At 40.3% G+C, this 21,479-nt stretch overlaps 3 protein-coding genes, 1 long non-coding RNA gene and 1 other non-coding gene across 5 annotated transcripts; all 5 read left to right on the forward strand.

Annotated features, from left to right (window-relative positions):
• Positions 1-225: 225 nt before the first annotated feature.
• LOC137885182 (mitochondrial glycine transporter B-like) lies at positions 226-2,443 on the forward strand. The gene is made up of 3 exons (XM_068727338.1): positions 226-406; positions 1,102-1,265; positions 1,419-2,443. The coding sequence occupies exons 1-3, from the start codon at positions 226-228 to the stop codon at positions 1,539-1,541; spliced, it is 468 nt and encodes a 155-aa protein (XP_068583439.1). The 3' UTR covers positions 1,542-2,443.
• A 2,682-nt stretch (positions 2,444-5,125) lies between these two features.
• Positions 5,126-8,200, forward strand: LOC137885183 (mitochondrial glycine transporter B-like). Its single transcript, XM_068727339.1, has 3 exons — positions 5,126-5,306; positions 6,003-6,166; positions 6,320-8,200. The coding sequence occupies exons 1-3, from the start codon at positions 5,126-5,128 to the stop codon at positions 6,440-6,442; spliced, it is 468 nt and encodes a 155-aa protein (XP_068583440.1). The 3' UTR covers positions 6,443-8,200.
• A 2,012-nt stretch (positions 8,201-10,212) lies between these two features.
• On the forward strand, positions 10,213-13,256 carry LOC137885184 (mitochondrial glycine transporter B-like). Its single transcript, XM_068727340.1, has 3 exons — positions 10,213-10,393; positions 11,089-11,252; positions 11,406-13,256. Exons 1-3 carry the CDS (start codon positions 10,213-10,215, stop codon positions 11,526-11,528), a joined length of 468 nt encoding a protein of 155 aa, XP_068583441.1. The 3' UTR covers positions 11,529-13,256.
• A 5,065-nt stretch (positions 13,257-18,321) lies between these two features.
• Positions 18,322-21,139, forward strand: LOC137885026 (uncharacterized). The gene is made up of 5 exons (XR_011104784.1): positions 18,322-18,399; positions 19,084-19,264; positions 19,801-19,880; positions 20,736-20,829; positions 20,987-21,139. It is a non-coding gene; the product is annotated as an uncharacterized lncRNA (long non-coding RNA).
• On the forward strand, positions 20,325-20,467 carry LOC137885524 (small nucleolar RNA SNORA62/SNORA6 family). Its single transcript, XR_011104824.1, has one exon. It is a non-coding gene; the product is annotated as a small nucleolar RNA SNORA62/SNORA6 family (small nucleolar RNA).
• Positions 21,140-21,479: the final 340 nt, after the last annotated feature.

The following is a 21,479-nucleotide window of genomic DNA, read 5'->3' on the forward strand; positions in this document are numbered from 1 at the left end:
GCTACAGTATGTCACAGTTTGTCGTAACAACATTGTGATCATTGTAAAAAAAACAATATATATATATATCCTAATCTGGTCACGGAATCGAATGGTTCACATTTTATAACATCAGAAACAATAGATAAAAAGATATAAATAAAAAAAACTGTTTCCAGGCGATAAGACAATTAGTGTCGGGAACATTTTCAATATATGTGTTCCATATTCATATTCCATGTCCGTATGTTGTTTCAGAGTGGCTGTTACAACTATGTGAGTGTGGCAGGAGCTCTGAGGAGTGTGTATGAGACGGAGGGCTTCAGGGCTCTGTTCTCAGGGCTGACTGCCACGCTGCTCCGAGACGCTCCGTTCTCCGGCATCTACGTCATGTTCTACAGCCAGGCCAAGAAGGCGCTGCCTCAAGGTGAGAGCCTCACTGCGTCAGCTCGTCAAAATGTGAAGCGCTGTTTTCTCTATCTAGATCTGATGAGCAGCGGGTCGTCTTAAGTGTTGTCCTTGTTCTACAGAACATTGGTAAAGTGTATCGTGAATTAGTGCTTTGGAATATATGTCTTAAGACGATTTTTTCATACAGCAGCAACACATATACACCTGTTTATTTGCGCATTTTCAATTGATTAATAAAAAATCTGAGTGGAAACAGCAGAATAAATATAAATACATTTAAAAATGAAAGTCGAAAAATTGCAGAAAGTCTTTGCTGAGTTAGAAAAGTTGGTGTATCGATAGAAACTAAATGCAACCAAGTGCAATGGAGACAGGCGAATAAATCACGATGTGCATGAACTTAAATGTCACTCGCCACTGGAGACGGAAGATTGCAACAGATAAACACATCTGTTCTCAAATACATGACTTAGAAATAAATACGTTATTTTCCATCGTCTTCCGTTGTTTGAGGTTTGACTGCCGTCATTTAATAATCATTTAATGGCACCCAACTGGACAAACAGCGTCACCAGCTGTTTATGTCAATGTGCCCAATTGATCGTGGATAGAAAGCGTGTTAACACACTTTTTCTGGACATTCTGTAAATATTTGCGTTTAATTTGGGTAGAAACTTGAAACATGCTCTTCTACTTTCTCTCGTCTCTCAGAGGTGACGTCGTCGCCCTATGCCCCGCTGGTGAACTTCAGTTGTGGGATGGTGGCAGGCGTCATGGCGTCGCTGGCCACACAGCCAGCAGACGTGGTGAAGACCCACATTCAAATCAGCCCATCCCACTGGAGCACGACGGACGCTATCCGCTACATCTACACGGTGTGTGCTCATTTAATCACAGCTGTCCGTTTCTGTGTTGCCGCATGTGCACTTCATTTTCAGGGAGAAGCGTCGCTCATTGTTGTTGGCAAGAAGGGTGCAGCATGGTGACTGCATAAGTATCATACTGATCTTTCCTGGTCTCTCCCTCAGGAGCACGGCATGGCCGGGTTTTTTCGTGGGGCTGTCCCCCGGTCTCTGCGTCGCACCCTGATGGCGGCTATGGCTTGGACTGTCTACGAACAGCTGATGGCTCGAATGGGCCTCAAATCCTGAAGAGCATCATTGACGAGTCACAATAAGACAGGATGAAATAAGAGGGATAATGATGTACATTATTTTCTCACTGAAAGCCCCACGAAAGAAGAAAAGAGATCCAAGGAGCTCGTAGAGACAGTGAACCAGCACGACCAAGTTTTTGAGAAAAACAACCGTGTGTGTGTGTGTGTGTGTGTGTGTGTGTGTGTGTGTGTGTGTGTGTGTGTGTGTGTGTGTGTGTGTGTGTGTGTGTGTGTGTTGTTATTTAAATGTTTGTGAAAATGTGTCTGTACGTTTGAGGTTGTGATGTTGCACGTGACCTGACACACTCTTAATGTCAATCTTGGGCTGAAGTGACACTCCCTGCTGTGAAGTGGACTTATTCCTCTCTCACTGTTTATGTTTGGACACCCTGAGGTCTGGCTGCCACTAAAAAGAAAGAGGCTCTGTGACTGTGCTGTGACGAGGTATTTTAAAATGCTGTCGAGACAACTGGGACTCTCAGAAAGCTGGCTGGTGTGCTGGTGCATCTGCTGAGGTAACCAAAAAACAAAGCACCGCAGAGAGAAGAGCTCTGGCTTCTGCCATGTTTTCTAAACTTGCATAAGATTGAGCAATATTTCTTACTTGCCAATTAACAAGCAGACTTGGATATTTAACTTGACTCAGACAATCACAAGCGCTCACACAGCTGCATTATGGGAAGAAAATCACGATAAAGCCTTTTGTTGCCGTACCGCTCACAACTATGCTTGAGTTTATACGCCACTGTGATGCATTTTGTGGCTCAGCATAGTGAACCCAGATGTGAGTTTAAAGAAGTAATGATAGTCCGTCACATCTGGGCTTAAGAAAAGTAGCAGACAAAAATTCAGACTTGTGATTTGTATGAGTTTTGTAATTGAAATGCTTTTTTTTTTTTTATTATTATTATTATTATTATTATTATTATTATTTTTTTTTTTTTATTTTTTTTTTAATTTTATAAACAGCAATGCCATTTGCACTTTGCACTTTTCCTGACACATTAAGTTAATATTTGAATGACAAATTCAAACTTTCAAACTTTACTTCAGATTTAGTTTAGGAGTCAGTCGCCTCCTGTGAGCATATTTCTAGAACATTGCAAGTGAAGCATTGCTTAATCATTGTGCTGCTGTGTTTATAAAAATTATTCAGAACGCTTACCGGTGCTGGAGAGGATAGATAGATAGATAGATAGATAGATAGATAGATAGATAGATAGATAGATAGATACTTTATTAATCCTGCAAGGGGACATTTGTTCGCTGCAGCAGCATTAGAATACAGCTGATACAGGTGGCTTTGTAAATATTGGACTAGATACAGAATTATTGGTGGAAACAAATGAAGGCCCAATTTTTATGTTCATTGTACAGTCTCCCTTCGCTATAAATATTTATTATTGTTGATATAAAAAGAGGTGATGTATTGAAAATGATTATTATATTTCCATAGCGTTTATGGAAATAATATCAAATGGAAGATCTCGTTAGTGGAGGAGATTGAAAGACTGAACAAAATGGATCATTACACACTTTTTGGAAGTCTCGATAAGATGACAGAAAGGTCACAAAGAGAATTTTAATGGCGAGTAGATTTCAGTGTTAGTTGTGTATCTACATGTGCTGTAATTCACACATGGAAGTTTTGCCTCGTTGATTTATCTTCATCAAAACACCACCCTGTAGTCTTCGTTGATCCTCTGTTGTGACTCTTTTGTTATTGTAGATATTTGGTCTGTGCATGTGTTTGCTCAGACAGACGTCGTGCCTGGCTGGTTTTTAATGTCAATAAACGTTATTCTTTTTAAAAAATATTTTAAATTTTTTTTTATTGTTTTTTTCATTCCAGATAGCAACTGTTACATCAACCATACCGACCACATTTCAATAGACATTCTCACAACTATTTAACATTGGACAAAATATTTAAATGTGTTTAATAAAAAGCTTGTCATTGACAGGTTTGTGGCTCTTAAACCCGTGCCATTTAGTTTCTAAATTGATTTGAAAGAGAGAAGCAAGATAACAGCTAAAATCAAACACTAACTTGTCCTTGTCATCATAGTACAAATGGCAATAATAGCAGGAAATATTTGTACAAAGCAGAAATTACAAAGACATTTTAAAGTATCCTGTAAAAAGTTGTAAATCACATGTTACCTCTAGTGAGATGTTAAAAACTTCATGTGTAACATGAATGACATTTAATAGCAGATGAAGTTGAGTTCGTCCTGGCAGTCCCAGTTCTCCCACAGCCCCTCTTTGGTTAAAGCTCCACAGCGGTTCCGTATTGGACACTGGTGGTCCTGAACCCCTCCCTTGGGCCAGGCCTCAAACTCCAGAGGGTCACCGTCCACCCACAGCCAGCGGTCCGCCAGGTAACGCAGGCCGATCCACACCCGCTCAGTGATGTGATTGGGTTTGATCTCCCTCAGGGCCAGAAGGTGCTCGGTCTCAGAGGCCAGACTTGTGAGTGCAGTGTGTTTCTGTCTGCAGTACCACATCGCCTGCTCCCAGGTCCTCTCATGCTCCACCACAATCAGGTTGAAGCAGAAAAAGGACAGTTGTTGAGAAGGTCTTATGTTGTGCCATCCAGCCCAATTACAGCTTTGCCAACAAACAGATGCAACCGATTGGTACCAAATGTCGTCTGGTTCGTACTTATCCCACGGGACGTTTGATGCGTCTCCTCCTCCTGACCACTTCCACTGTGTTGCATTTCTGTAGAGACCGATCCAGAACTTCTCGCTCATTTTCCCGATTGTTGCATTTTTCAGTCTCTCTTCAACCCATGGTGTAGTGATGGAGGACAGATCAGTGTAATGATCTCTGCAGTACTGTTGAGCTTCCTGCCATGTGTACTTACGTTGCACATATGTATGCTTCCCATACTGTGCAGACACACTCACAACAAAGAGCATTTTCAAAACCACGATCTCCATGGTGGTGAAGTTTACAGGTAATCGCAGAGATGAGTGTGAAGCCAGGACACTGATTTGCAATTGAACAACTGAAGTCAGTGAAGCCTCGTCTCGTTTCCCTTTCGAGATTTGCTTAGGAAATTTATTTCCATTTGACCTTGAGAGACAAGTGGTGGAATCAAGTCCTGTTTGAAGTCACAATATCCTGCCTGCCATTTGACTTTGAACAACATACTGTAGCATGGCATCGTAATCTGTGACTCATCAGATTCTGTGATGTAAGGATCAATTTTATATCAACAAGCCTGATGGGTTGAAATATCGTTGACAGATGAGCTGTAAGGACCCTGCAGACGGACCTACCACTACCCACCAGTTTGTGCTATCACAGCTACAGTATGTCACAGTTTGTCGTAACAACATTGTGATCATTGTAAAAAAAACAATATATATATATATATATATATATATATATATATATATATATATATATATATATCCTAATCTGGTCACAGAATCGAATGGTTCACATTTTATAACATCAGAAACAATAGATAAAAAGATATAAATAAAAAAAACTGTTTCCAGGCGATAAGACAATTAGTGTCGGGAACATTTTCAATATATGTGTTCCATATTCATATTCCATGTCCGTATGTTGTTTCAGAGTGGCTGTTACAACTATGTGAGTGTGGCAGGAGCTCTGAGGAGTGTGTATGAGACGGAGGGCTTCAGGGCTCTGTTCTCAGGGCTGACTGCCACGCTGCTCCGAGACGCTCCGTTCTCCGGCATCTACGTCATGTTCTACAGCCAGGCCAAGAAGGCGCTGCCTCAAGGTGAGAGCCTCACTGCGTCAGCTCGTCAAAATGTGAAGCGCTGTTTTCTCTATCTAGATCTGATGAGCAGCGGGTCGTCTTAAGTGTTGTCCTTGTTCTACAGAACATTGGTAAAGTGTATCGTGAATTAGTGCTTTGGAATATATGTCTTAAGACGATTTTTTTCAAACAGCAGCAACACATATACACCTGTTTATTTGCGCATTTTCAATTGATTAATAAAACATCTGAGTGGAAACAGCAGAATAAATATAAATACATTTAAAAATGAAAGTCGAAAAATTGCAGAAAGTCTTTGCTGAGTTAGAAAAGTTGGTGTATCGATAGAAACTAAATGCAACCAAGTGCAATGGAGACAGGCGAATAAATCACGATGTGCATGAACTTAAATGTCACTCGCCACTGGAGACGGAAGATTGCAACAGATAAACACATCTGTTCTCAAATACATGACTTAGAAATAAATACGTTATTTTCCATCGTCTTCCGTTGTTTGAGGTTTGACTGCCGTCATTTAATAATCATTTAATGGCACCCAACTGGACAAACAGCGTCACCAGCTGTTTATGTCAATGTGCCCAATTGATCGTGGATAGAAAGCGTGTTAACACACTTTTTCTGGACATTCTGTAAATATTTGCGTTTAATTTGGGTAGAAACTTGAAACATGCTCTTCTACTTTCTCTCATCTCTCAGAGGTGACGTCGTCGCCCTATGCCCCGCTGGTGAACTTCAGTTGTGGGATGGTGGCAGGCGTCATGGCGTCGCTGGCCACACAGCCAGCAGACGTGGTGAAGACCCACATTCAAATCAGCCCATCCCACTGGAGCACGACGGACGCTATCCGCTACATCTACACGGTGTGTGCTCATTTAATCACAGCTGTCCGTTTCTGTGTTGCCGCATGTGCACTTCATTTTCAGGGAGAAGCGTCGCTCATTGTTGTTGGCAAGAAGGGTGCAGCATGGTGACTGCATAAGTATCATACTGATCTTTCCTGGTCTCTCCCTCAGGAGCACGGCATGGCCGGGTTTTTTCGTGGGGCTGTCCCCCGGTCTCTGCGTCGCACCCTGATGGCGGCTATGGCTTGGACTGTCTACGAACAGCTGATGGCTCGAATGGGCCTCAAATCCTAAAGAGCATCATTGACGAGTCACAATAAGACAGGATGAAATAAGAGGGATAATGATGTACATTATTTTCTCACTGAAAGCCCCACGAAAGAAGAAAAGAGATCCAAGGAGCTCGTAGAGACAGTGAACCAGCACGACCAAGTTTTTGAGAAAAACAACCGTGTGTGTGTGTGTGTGTGTGTGTGTGTGTGTGTGTGTGTGTGTGTGTGTGTGTGTGTGTGTGTGTGTGTGTGTGTGTGTGTGTGTGTTGTTATTTAAATGTTTGTGAAAATGTGTCTGTACGTTTGAGGTTGTGATGTTGCACTTGACCTGACACACTCTTAATGTCAATCTTGGGCTGAAGTGACACTCCCTGCTGTGAAGTGGACTTATTCCTCTCTCACTGTTTATGTTTGGACACCCTGAGGTCTGGCTGCCACTAAAAAGAAAGAGGCTCTGTGACTGTGCTGTGACGAGGTATTTTAAAATGCTGTCGAGACAACTGGGACTCTCAGAAAGCTGGCTGGTGTGCTGGTGCATCTGCTGAGGTAACCAAAAAACAAAGCACCGCAGAGAGAAGAGCTCTGGCTTCTGCCATGTTTTCTAAACTTGCATAAGATTGAGCAACATTTTTTACTTGCCAATTAACAAGCAGACTTGGATATTTAACTTGACAATCACAAGCGCTCACACAGCTGCATTATGGGAAGAAAATCACGATAAAGCCTTTTGTTGCCACAACTATGCTTGAGTTTATACGCCACTGTGATGCATTTTGTGGCTCAGCATAGTGAACCCAGATGTGAGTTTAAAGAAGTAATGATAGTCCGTCACATCTGGGCTTAAGAAAAGTAGCAGACAAAAATTCAGACTTGTGATTTGTATGAGTTTTGTAATTGAAATGCTTTTTTTTTTTTTTTTTTTAAACAGCAATGCCATTTGCACTTTGCACTTTTCCCGACACATTAAGTTAATATTTGAATGACAAATTCAAACTTTCAAACTTTACTTCAGATTTAGTTTAGGAGTCAGTCGCCTCCTGTGAGCATATTTCTAGAACATTGCAAGTGAAGCATTGCTTAATCATTGTGCTGCTGTGTTTATAAAAATTATTCAGAGCGCTTACCGGTGCTGGAGAGGATAGATAGATAGATAGATGGATAGATGGATAGATAGATAGATAGATAGATAGATAGATACTTTATTAATCCTGCAAGGGGACATTTGTTCGCTGCAGCAGCATTAGAATACAGCTGATACAGGTGGCTTTGTAAATATTGGACTAGATACAGAATTATTGGTGGAAACAAACGAAGGCCCAATTTTTATGTTCATTGTACAGTCTCCCTTCGCTATAAATATTTATTATTGTTGATATAAAAAGAGGTGATGTATTAAAAATGATTATTATATTTCCATAGTGTTTATGGAAATAATATCAAATGGAAGATCTCGTTAGTGGAGGAGATTGAAAGACTGAACAAAATGGATCATTACACACTTTTTGGAAGTCTCGATAAGATGACAGAAAGGTCACAAAGAGAATTTTAATGGCGAGTAGATTTCAGTGTTAGTTGTGTATCTACATGTGCTGTAATTCACACATGGAAGTTTTGCCTCGTTGATTTATCTTCATCAAAACACCACCCTGTAGTCTTCGTTGATCCTCTGTTGTGACTCTTTTGTTATTGTAGATATTTGGTCTGTGCATGTGTTTGCTCAGACAGACGTCGTGCCTGGCTGGTTTTTAATGTCAATAAACGTTATTCTTTTTAAAAAATATTTTTACATTTTTTTTATTGTGTTTTTTTCATTCCAGATAGCAACTGTTACATCAACCATACCGACCACATTTCAATAGACATTCTCACAACTATTTAACATTGGACAAAATATTTAAATGTGTTTAATAAAAAGCTTGTCATTGACAGGTTTGTGGCTCTTAAACCCGTGCCATTTAGTTTCTAAATTGATTTGAAAGACAGAAGCAAGATAACAGCTTAAATCAAACACTAACTTGTCCTTGTCATCATAGTACAAATGGCAATAATAGCAGGAAATATTTGTACAAAGCAGAAATTACAAAGACATTTTAAAGTATCCCATAAAAAGTTGTAAATCACATGTTACCTCTAGTGAGACGTTAAAAACTTGTGTAACATGAATGACATTTAATAGCAGATGAAGTTGAGTTCGTCCTGGCAGTCCCAGTTCTCCCACAGCCCCTCTTTGGTTAAAGCTCCACAGCGGTTCCGTATTGGACACTGGTGGTCCTGAACCCCTCCCTTGGGCCAGGCCTCAAACTCCAGAGGGTCACCGTCCACCCACAGCCAGCGGTCCGCCAGGTAACGCAGGCCGATCCACACCCGCTCAGTGATGTGATTGGGTTTGATCTCCCTCAGGGCCAGAAGGTGCTCGGTCTCAGAGGCCAGACTTGTGAGTGCAGTGTGTTTCTGTCTGCAGTACCACATCGCCTGCTCCCAGGTCCTCTCATGCTCCACCACAATCAGGTTGAAGCAGAAAAAGGACAGTTGTTGAGAAGGTCTTATGTTGTGCCATCCAGTCCAATTACAGCTTTGCCAACAAACAGATGCAACCGATTGGTCCGAACGGTCGTCTGGTTCGTACTTATCCCACGGGACGTTTGATGCGTCTCCTCCTCCTGACCACTTCCACTGTGTTGCATTTCTGTAGAGACCGATCCAGAACTTCTCGCTCATTTTCCCGATTGTTGCATTTTTCAGTCTCTCTTCAACCCATGGTGTAGTGATGGAGGACAGATCAGTGTAATGATCTCTGCAGTACTGTTGAGCTTTCTGCCATGTGTACTTATGTTGCACATATGTATGCTTCCCATACTGTGCAGACACACTCGCAATAAAGAGCATTTTCAAAACCACGATCTCCATGGTGGTGAAGTTTACAGGTAATCGCAGAGATGAGTGTGAAGCCTGTGTTTCTGTTGCCTCTCCATATAAATCGGTGAATGTCCTCGGCTGTGACTAAACGTCATTGTTTGCATACATAAATTATACAAAATTCAATCTTGATATCCGGTTTGTTGTGGTAGCAGACCATGTGTTGTAACACCTCTCTCTCTCTCCATGTTTCCTGTTCGTCTCAACCAAATGAAATACCTCAGAAAAAAGGATTTACAATGTGACACAATAGCCCAGTTTGATATGCACGGAAAATGCCGTTTTCTTTCCGAAAAGGATAATCGGCAGAGGCTATGCAATGGCATTATTTAGTCATGCTTGACTGCCAGAAGTAAAATAAACCAGTGAAGCCTCCTCGCATTTCCCTTTAGAGATTTGCTTAGGAAGTTTATTTCCATTTGACTTTGAACAACATACTGTAGCATGGCATCGTAATCTGTGACTCATCAGATTCTGTGATGTAAGGATCAATTTTAGATCAACAAGCCTGATGGGTTGAAATATCGTTGATAGATGAGCTGTAAGGACCCTGCAGACGGACCTACCACTATACCCACCAGTTTGTGCTATCACAGCTACAGCATGTCACAGTTTGTAGTAACGTCATTGTGATCATTGTGAAAAAACAAAATATATATATATTTATATTTATTTATATATATATATATATATATATATATATATATATATATATATATATATATATATATATATATATATATATATCCTAATCTGGTCACAGAATCGAATGGTTCACATTTTATAACATCAGAAACAATAGATACAAAGATATAAATAAAAAAACTGTATCCAGGCGATAAGACAATTAGTGTTGGCAACATTTTCCATGTCCGTATGTTGTTTCAGAGTGGCTGTTACAACTATGTGAGTGTGGCAGGAGCTCTGAGGAGTGTGTATGAGACGGAGGGCTTCAGGGCTCTGTTCTCAGGGCTGACTGCCACGCTGCTCCGAGACGCTCCGTTCTCCGGCATCTACGTCATGTTCTACAGCCAGGCCAAGAAGGCGCTGCCTCAAGGTGAGAGCCTCACTGCGTCAGCTCGTCAAAATGTGAAGCGCTGTTTTCTCTATCTAGATCTGATGAGCAGCGGGTCGTCTTAAGTGTTGTCCTTGTTCTACAGAACATTGGTAAAGTGTATCGTGAATTAGTGCTTTGGAATATATGTCTTAAGACGATTTTTTCATACAGCAGCAACACATATACACCTGTTTATTTGCGCATTTTCAATTGATTAATAAAAAATCTGAGTGGAAACAGCAGAATAAATATAAATACATTTAAAAATGAAAGTCGAAAAATTGCAGAAAGTCTTTGCTGAGTTAGAAAAGTTGGTGTATCGATAGAAACTAAATGCAACCAAGTGCAATGGAGACAGGCGAATAAATCACGATGTGCATGAACTTAAATGTCACTCGCCACTGGAGACGGAAGATTGCAACAGATAAACACATCTGTTCTCAAATACATGACTTAGAAATAAATACGTTATTTTCCATCGTCTTCCGTTGTTTGAGGTTTGACTGCCGTCATTTAATAATCATTTAATGGCACCCAACTGGACAAACAGCGTCACCAGCTGTTTATGTCAATGTGCCCAATTGATCGTGGATAGAAAGCGTGTTAACACACTTTTTCTGGACATTCTGTAAATATTTGCGTTTAATTTGGGTAGAAACTTGAAACATGCTCTTCTACTTTCTCTCGTCTCTCAGAGGTGACGTCGTCGCCCTATGCCCCGCTGGTGAACTTCAGTTGTGGGATGGTGGCAGGCGTCATGGCGTCGCTGGCCACACAGCCAGCAGACGTGGTGAAGACCCACATTCAAATCAGCCCATCCCACTGGAGCACGACGGACGCTATCCGCTACATCTACACGGTGTGTGCTCATTTAATCACAGCTGTCCGTTTCTGTGTTGCCGCATGTGCACTTCATTTTCAGGGAGAAGCGTCGCTCATTGTTGTTGGCAAGAAGGGTGCAGCATGGTGACTGCATAAGTATCATACTGATCTTTCCTGGTCTCTCCCTCAGGAGCACGGCATGGCCGGGTTTTTTCGTGGGGCTGTCCCCCGGTCTCTGCGTCGCACCCTGATGGCGGCTATGGCTTGGACTGTCTACGAACAGCTGATGGCTCGAATGGGCCTCAAATCCTGAAGAGCATCATTGACGAGTCACAATAAGACAGGATGAAATAAGAGGGATAATGATGTACATTATTTTCTCACTGAAAGCCCCACGAAAGAAGAAAAGAGATCCAAGGAGCTCGTAGAGACAGTGAACCAGCACGACCAAGTTTTTGAGAAAAACAACCGTGTGTGTGTGTGTGTGTGTGTGTGTGTGTGTGTGTGTGTGTGTGTTGTTATTTAAATGTTTGTGAAAATGTGTCTGTACGTTTGAGGTTGTGATGTTGCACGTGACCTGACACACTCTTAATGTCAATCTTGGGCTGAAGTGACACTCCCTGCTGTGAAGTGGACTTATTCCTCTCTCACTGTTTATGTTTGGACACCCTGAGGTCTGGCTGCCACTAAAAAGAAAGAGGCTCTGTGACTGTGCTGTGACGAGGTATTTTAAAATGCTGTCGAGACAACTGGGACTCTCAGAAAGCTGGCTGGTGTGCTGGTGCATCTGCTGAGGTAACCAAAAAACAAAGCACCGCAGAGAGAAGAGCTCTGGCTTCTGCCATGTTTTCTAAACTTGCATAAGATTGAGCAACATTTCTTACTTGCCAATTAACAAGCAGACTTGGATATTTAACTTGACTCAGACAATCACAAGCGCTCACACAGCTGCATTATGGGAAGAAAATCACGATAAAGCCTTTTGTTGCCGTACCGCTCACAACTATGCTTGAGTTTATACGCCACTGTGATGCATTTTGTGGCTCAGCATAGTGAACCCAGATGTGAGTTTAAAGAAGTAATGATAGTCCGTCACATCTGGGCTTAAGAAAAGTAGCAGACAAAAATTCAGACTTGTGATTTGTATGAGTTTTGTAATTGAAATGCTTTTTTTTTTTTTTTTTTTTAAACAGCAATGCCATTTGCACTTTGCACTTTCCCCGACACATTAAGTTAATATTTGAATGACAAATTCAAACTTTCAAACTTTACTTCAGATTTAGTTTAGGAGTCAGTCGCCTCCTGTGAGCATATTTCTAGAACATTGCAAGTGAAGCATTGCTTAATCAATGTGCTGCTGTGTTTATAAAAATTATTCAGAACACTTATCGGTGCTGGAGAGGATAGATAGATAGATAGATAGATAGATAGATAGATAGATAGATAGATAGATAGATACTTTATTAATCCTGCAAGGGGACATTTGTTCGCTGCAGCAGCATTAGAATACAGCTGATACAGGTGGCTTTGTAAATATTGGACTAGATACAGAATTATTGGTGGAAACAAACAAAGGCCCAATTTTTATGTTCATTGTACAGTCTCCCTTCGCTATAAATATTTATTATTGTTGATATAAAAAGAGGTGATGTATTGAAAATGATTATTATATTTCCATAGTGTTTATGGAAATAATATCAAATGGAAGATCTCGTTAGTGGAGGAGATTGAAAGACTGAACAAAATGGATCATTACACACTTTTTGGAAGTCTCGATAAGATGACAGAAAGGTCACAAAGAGAATTTTAATGGCGAGTAGATTTCAGTGTTAGTTGTGTATCTACATGTGCTGTAATTCACACATGGAAGTTTTGCCTCGTTGATTTATCTTCATCAAAACACCACCCTGTAGTCTTCGTTGATCCTCTGTTGTGACTCTTTTGTTATTGTAGATATTTGGTCTGTGCATGTGTTTGCTCAGACAGACGTCGTGCCTGGCTGGTTTTTAATGTCAATAAACGTTATTCTTTTTAAAAAATATTTTTACATTTTTTTTATTGTGTTTTTTTCATTCCAGATAGCAACTGTTACATCAACCATACCGACCACATTTCAATAGACATTCTCACAACTATTTAACATTGGACAAAATATTTAAATGTGTTTAATAAAAAGCTTGTCATTGACAGGTTTGTGGCTCTTAAACCCGTGCCATTTAGTTTCTAAATTGATTTGAAAGACAGAAGCAAGATAACAGCTTAAATCAAACACTAACTTGTCCTTGTCATCATAGTACAAATGGCAATAATAGCAGGAAATATTTGTACAAAGCAGAAATTACAAAGACATTTTAAAGTATCCCGTAAAAAGTTATAAATCACATGTTACCTCCAGTGAAACGTTAAAAACTTGTGTAACATGAATGACATTTAATAGCAGATGAAGTTGAGTTCGTCCTGGCAGTCCCAGTTCTCCCACAGCCCCTCTTTGGTTAAAGCTCCACAGCGGTTCCGTATTGGACACTGGTGGTCCTGAACCCCTCCCTTGGGCCAGGCCTCAAACTCCAGAGGGTCACCGTCCACCCACAGCCAGCGGTCCCAGGTAACGCAGGCCGATCCACACCCGCTCAGTGATGTGATTGGGTTTGATCTCCCTCAGGGCCAGAAGGTGCTCGGTCTCAGAGGCCAGACTTGTGAGTGCAGTGTGTTTCTGTCTGCAGTACCACATCGCCTGCTCCCAGGTCCTCTCATGCTCCACCACAATCAGGTTGAAGCAGAAAAAGGACAGTTGTTGAGAAGGTCTTATGTTGTGCCATCCAGTCCAATTACAGCTTTGCCAACAAACAGATGCAACCGATTGGTACCAAATGTCGTCTGGTTCGTTCTTATCCCACGGGACGTTTGATGCGTCTCCTCCTCCTGACCACTTCCACTGTGTTGCATTTCTGTAGAGACCGATCCAGAACTTCTCGCTCATTTTCCCGATTGTTGCATTTTTCAGTCTCTCTTCAACCCATGGTGTAGTGATGGAGGACAGATCAGTGTAATGATCTCTGCAGTACTGTTGAGCTTCCTGCCATGTGTACTTACGTTGCACATATGTATGCTTCCCATACTGTGCAGACACACTCACAATAAAGTACATTTTCAAAACCACGATCTCCATGGTGGTGAAGTTTACAGGTAATCACAGAGATGAGTGTGAAGCCTGTGTTTCTGTTGCCTCTCCATATAAATCGGTGAATGTCCCCGGTTGTGTCTAAACATTGTTTGCATACGTAAATTATACAAAATTCAATCTTGATATTCGGGTTGTCCTGGTAGCAGACCATGTGTTTTAACACCTCTCTCCCCCAGAAAAAGGGGTTTACAATGTGACACAATTGCCCAGTTTGATATGCACGGAAAATGCAGTTTTCTTTCTGAAGAGGGCCACTCCAGATAATCGGCAGAGGCTATGCAATGGCATTATTTAGTCATGCTTGACTGCCAGAAGTAAAATAAACCAGGACACTGATTTGCAATTGAACAACTGAAGTCAGTGAAGCCTCGTCTCGTTTCCCTTTAGAGATTTGCTTCGGAAATTTATTTCCATTTGACCTTGAGAGACAAGTGGTGGAATCAAGTCCTGTTTGAAGTCACGATATCCTGCCTGCCATTTGACTTTGAACAACATACTGTAGCATGGCATTGTAATCTGTGACCCATCAGATTCTGTGATGTAAGGATCAATTTTAAATAAAAACGCTTGATGGGTTGAAATATCGTTGACAGATGAGCTGTAAGGACCCTGCAGACGGACCTACCACTACCCACCAGTTTGTGCTATCACAGCTACAGCATGTCACAGTTTGTAGTAACGTCATTGTGATGATTTAAAAAAAAAGAATACATATATATATATATATATATATATATATATATATGTGTGTGTGTGTGTGTATATGTATATATATATATATATATATATATATATATATATATCCTAATCTGATGGTTCACGTTTTGTAACATCAGAAACAATAGATTTATAAATTAACAACACAAAGAGTCTACAGCCACGCTAGCAGATTTGAAAGCTGTACTCAGAAGTCTTTTCAGCTAAATGCTAACGTTAGCAGGCTAACAGGCTCACAATGACGATGCTAAAATGCTGTTTAGCAGGTATAATGTTCACCATGTTTACATTATTGTGTGAGCAAAATGCTAATAGTAGCTAATTAACACTAAACACAAAGCAGAGTTCAGGCTGTCAGTAGTTTTGCAGGAATAAACCAAAGTGTTGGACAAATTAAAGTTTGGGCCTGATGGAAGAGGAAAAGTCAAATCAACAACGTCATTGGTTTCATCCTCTGGGGACCACGATTGTTACAATAGGCAAGCCATTCAAAAGTTGTTGCGATGTTTCAGTGGTGGACTGAGCAACTTTACCATCCCTAGAGCATGGTCAAAAACTGAGGCAAAGGTCTGATGCACCAAACTGAATCAAAGATAATGATACGTTTTATAGTTTCCAAAATCTTCAGAACAAGAGTGACAGCTGCGGAGCTTCATGTCCTGTCCCCTGATGAACCCTGAGTCACTTAAGGAGATCCGAGTGTTTCTGCCAATTGGCAGATCATGAAACCTGAAGAGAAATTGTCAATGATTGACATAAGGCGGCATATTTTCTGAGTGTCTATGAGTCACTTTGTGTAAACACAAGTTATAACATTGCTCACAACACACCTGGTAACCAGAATTTAGTTGTAAATTAATTTAAACCTTTTAAAAACGAGGCCTATTTGCAGGCCTCAGCTCGAATAAAGATAAGAAATACCTAATTAATTGTATAAAAAAAAAAAAAAAAAAAAAAAAAAAATATATATATATATATATATTTTTGAGATGAGAAAAATCATGGAACTATCAGAATACATGTTACTGGTTCACATAAGATAAGGATGGAACACAGCAGAACTTGGAAAACTCAAAAGCTCGATCTTGAAAAACAGCACTTTTAGGGTATTGTTTTTTGGAAAGTATGGGTATCCAAGACTTTTAATATGCTGGGCTCTTAGAACAACTGATATAGGCTCTATATACACAGCTATACATAGATACAGTGAAACATTTATGAAATATAGAGCATTTCAAATTAGAAAACTGATCAAATATTCCAATATTTGAATAAAAAAGTTTTTTTTAAATTCAAAAACACTCTATATCACTTCTATGTATCACTCATGATGTTCATTGAATCAATAGACCGAAGATTGGACCTTTTTTGAGTGTTTTAAGCTCTTTCTATGCCCTTTTTAGTTATTTAGTTTAAGGTCAAATCCTGCTTCAGACTCTCTGTTCAGGGCTGTATCTCAGCCCCCCCTTCTCCGATTTTCACCATTGAGACATCCTTCGAACCGTAGGAGCCAATAGAATTGCCTGGAATTGAAAGCTAGATGATTGACAGCACTATTAGCCAATAAAGCTCAAAAAGGTCCAGCTCTGAAATCTGATTTGCTGAGTTTCCAACCCTCTCAAGAATCCGAGGAGTGTCGGAGAGACACGAATCGAACGGATTCACACGGAGCACCAGCAGCTGGACAAACATGCATTGGAAGTACGGAGATATTCCATTTTTTCGCTGAGATTCGACCAAAAGTAAGTACAATATTCGATGAAAGCTGTGTGACTTTTTGTGTTCGAAGCTGAATATCTCTGCGATGGTTTACCGGGGAGAGAAATGGAAACTATGTCCGTAATCTCCGTCAGGCGCTCGTGCTTTTTCATGCTGCATGTTCGTAGGTAGCACGTTGCTAACGGAGTGTAGCAGCCGTTTTCTCCGGTCTGTCCCAGTCATATCGAGTATGATTTATGATATTTTGTTATTTGTTTGCTTGGCTGATGGGAGATGTGTTTGTCTCATGTAGAAGTGACCTAGTTCATGTTGTTCCCAGGACGCTGAGGTTTCTGCAGAACTATAACATCACTATATTCGTTCTTCGTGGGTTCTCTGCCAGTTACTTTTAACACAAAACTCTCTAAGTTTTGATGTACTCTGCGTCCAAATGGGGGACCTACGGGTGTATAAGGTTTTAACTGAAAAGAAAATCTAACGTAATTGTCATCATAAACTAAAATAGCAAAAACAACAACAAATCTACAAATACTTTAAAAGTAGAACGTCATAATTTGTATGCAGTGTAGAAATTGTTCCACATTCTTCCCTGCAAAATTCAGTGAACTTTTTCCACATTTAAATTTAAAAAAATTTGAACCTGTGGCCATTTAACATTATATTAGCGCCCATTTCAGGAAACTCTGCATGGTCTGAGTATCATTTATTATAGCCCCCTTTAACCCTGCACTGGTTACCAATTTTAAAATTGTACTCATTACTTACAAGTTTTTGCATGGCCAGGCGCCAGAATACATCAGTGAAATTTTAACTCATATTGTCCAGAAAGGCCACTCAGATCCGTTGGGTTAAGCCTGCTAGCTGTTCCAGAGTCCAGGTTAAGGTCAAAGGGTGATTGAGCGTTGCTGTACTGGCACCTCAGCTCTGGAACAGTCTTCCAGTTAGTATTAAATTAATTGTCAGGTGAAAAGGCAAGTCTGCTGAAAATGTTTCCACTTTTAAATCCTGTCTTAAGACACTTTTTTACCGACTTGCCTTTTCGCCTGACAATTAATTTAATTAATTGATTTATTAATTTATTTTGAATAAGTGTCAATTAGAGCCATTATTAGAATAGCATGGTGAAAGTGGAAGTTAATCATTGAAGATATGTATAATTATTTAATCTTTGAGATCTCCAAAACAACTGTGCAAACACTATCTGCTAAAAAAGATCTTGAGATGCAACTGAAAGCTCTAGAAAAGGCTAGTTAGTTGACTTTGCTGCAAGATTTTTTTCAGTTTTCAAACTAGTGTTACGGTTGTGTCAAATATAGGCATGTGTAGGCATAAATGGCCAATAAAGCTGATTCTAGAACAGTTCATAAGAACAGTCTTGTTTTCATCAGACGCTCAGGCTTTCTACGGGTCTACTGGTACCTGGCAGGCATTGCTGAGGGCATGAATTAACGATCACTGATACGGAAGTAGATCTCACTATAAATACGACGGGACTTCCGTTCTCCGTCCCTTTGGACCGCGACATCGTGATCTCAATACGTTGATCTCCATACGGCGTGTTCACGTGGTGAGAAATACATCGGGCACTGCACCGTTTCTTTGTTACGTTCACTTACACTTACATGTTAGTAAAGCCGTCACTATGCTGCAGCTACGATGTAACGTTCAAGGACACAATATGAAGTTGCTGTGGTCAAACTTCGGTCATGCTCGTTGCTTCTGTGCCTGTACACGGACACACTCATTAACATAGGGCTATGCACTGTACTGAAGTTAAAGAAATAAAACATGTTTGTAGGTCAAAATGTGTATTTTTGTAAATGTCTTTCGTATGGCATTTGTTTAAATAAAAAAAATAGCCATAAGTTGTTCTTGGTAAATACCTGTCTTTACGTCTTTTAATAATGCCACTTAACATTCTATTAAAATAAGTGACATAATTCAAATCTTAGCTTTCTATGTCTCCATCTAGAATACACGTTCACAATATAATTGAAGATTTACTCATCTTTTTTAAGCCTTGTATCTTTAAGTTTGGGAGGGGACCCTGTTCACTATTCTGTGCTGCCATTTCGGCCACGTGTCTATTATAACAAGAGTGACTGCCATTTATTTATTTAAGGTCCTGGAGTGTCTACTCTATATTTCCCCATTGATCACATTAGGATCTTGCCATCAACAATGTTTGTACTCCTGTGGACTTTTTGTTGCAAAGTGTAATGTTATATTTTTTTTTTTTGTCCTCTTCCAGCTCTCCCACTCAACTCCGTGGAAACGATGTCTGGTTAGGCTGCAGATGAAGGAGGAGGATGTGCTGAGGGTCCTCTACAGCTGGAACCCACCAGCAAGGACCCAACCTGGACTTCAAGATGTGTCCACTAGAGGACGAATGCCATGAGTCTTTTCTTCACTAATTCCTGCATACATGGAAGGTAAAACGGTTTGTTAAAAGTCAATTTCTGTTGTAAGTACAGTTTTTAGAATTCAAACTCTTGTGGATTTGGGGGAAGTTTGAATGCATCCGTCTTTCTGACTGTCCAGACTAAAATCAATTTGTTGGCAGTAATAAGTTGTTGTACTAAAAGAAAACCTCTTACAACATTGCAATTTAATCTGACAGTTCAGGTTAAATGTAATTATTTGTATTAAATGAAATCAGAGCCTCGTTGGGAAATCACACTGTTTATGAAGTCATTTCCAGACTAATGTATCAGGTGTGGTGGTAATGTGTGAAAACTGGCTTGTGTCCCTGCCTGGGCTCACTGTTACAAGTTTTACTTGGTGTTAAACTATTTTGTTTTCATTCTTATTTTAATTGTCTTATGTCCTGCTGCACTTGGACACTGTTCAGTGTATCAGAAAAGGTTTGACGTTGAGACAGTCAAATCACAAGACCTTGGTTGAACTGGATTTATTCAGATGTTTGTGTGGCAAGTAATTTACCTTCCTCGTGTCTTTCCCTCTCCAGGTTTGTACAATAACGTGATGAAGACCTGGTGACGACCATTGTTGCCGGCAAGAATCCCGAGAGCTCCTCCAGGAACGCAGGTCTGTTTATGGAAAAAGCTACAATAAGTTGTATATTTTTAAAGTAGTTATACATGAAACATCCCATTAGTTTGGTGTTCAAGAGATGTTCTGTTAAAGCAAGACATTTCTCTTTAAAATAAGAAAAAATATGACACATTATTTGTCTTTTAATGTAAAATTTGAAATCGCAAGGATTAAAATGCACAGTTGCTACATTCTACACAGGGGTCTGGTATGACCACTAGTTTATGGTTGCTGAAGTTGGCGAACCTTCCCATAAAATGGCTTTCACTGAGCCAGTTTGCTGTCTTTCTTTTCCTCCACCATTGTTAAACTGTTTTAGCATCTGCCATTATCACGTAATTGGCACTGTGGTCACTGCCCAGCAAACGTTACACTCCCTTTTAATGCTAGCATTTAAAAAAAAAAAATTTTTTAAGCTTATTCCATTGCACTAAACATGCAGCACACCATTAAAGCCTGGCACTGATCTTGTCTGTGTTTAGGTGTCGGAAGTGTGCCAGAGTGATATGGCCGGGTTTTCGCTAACACCATGAGGACTGCTGTCCCATGACTGGGGTTTGATAGTGACCTGAGCCACAGTAGAACATTAAATACTGATGTGCTTTTTTCCCTCTCATACTAGACTAACTGGGTACTTCTCGCAGGCCCAGCTGCACTAAATGTTGTAACCTTTGCAATACGTTGCCTTGTTTCTTCAAAGCAAATGGCAGTATGTTTCCAGTTGGGTCCAGTTCAGCTCCTGTTTGCCTTTTTTACTGTCCCATGACTCCTTATTTGACTGTGATGGAAAGTAAAAATGTTTTGTGAAAGAAAACTAAAAAACAAACGCCAACTTGTCTGTGTGACTAGGTTCGCCACTCTGTGGAGGATGAGGGGTGCCATCTCATGGTAGCTCCCCTGAGAAATCATGCCTGATCTCTACTTCTACGGAGATCCAGAGGAGGTGAGCGGCGCAAAACTACATGGCAATTCAGATGTTTGGGACTCCCATTAAATATCTGGTGGATTTTTGGAAGCTTTCAGAGGATAAATGTAGAAACATTTAAACGGAAAGCATATTAATGAAATGTTTCTCACGGTTTCCTTTTTGTTCTCTACAGTGTACTGGAGAGCCCAGAATGCACCTGAAGGCTGGTCTGCAGCTCCCACTGCACAGACCTCAGACTGTGAGGGTGCTAGCTGGTCCCATCAAAACAAAAGAGAAATGCACTATGAGCTGAGAAATCAATAAAGTTGGCTGGTTATTCATAAAACTGTCTTGTTTCATTCATCTGCATAAAGTATGCACATATGCATCATGCGAAATGTTTATTTAATGTTTATATTTATAGGTATACATGCATAGTAACTCCACATACTACAGCATTAATGGTGTGCTATGCCTGTTCATCACTGGGCAACAAATACAAGATGATGCAAACTGATGCTGTACAAATATAATAAAACCACTTAATTGCCATGCAAGAAAACATATATTGGCCTATACAGTATATTGCAGCAGCCATTTCTCTCCTTTCCGTTGCTAAGCAACAAAGAGCAAACCGCTTAATCAAGTTGAACACTGAGGAGTTGAGCTGTTTCCTGTTGAGCCCC

This window comes from Cebidichthys violaceus, unplaced genomic scaffold, assembly GCF_023349555.1.
Source record: "Cebidichthys violaceus isolate CVI_PGR_0920_01 unplaced genomic scaffold, fCebVio1.0.p SCAF_4, whole genome shotgun sequence".
Classification (NCBI taxonomy): domain Eukaryota; kingdom Metazoa; phylum Chordata; class Actinopteri; order Perciformes; family Stichaeidae; genus Cebidichthys; species Cebidichthys violaceus.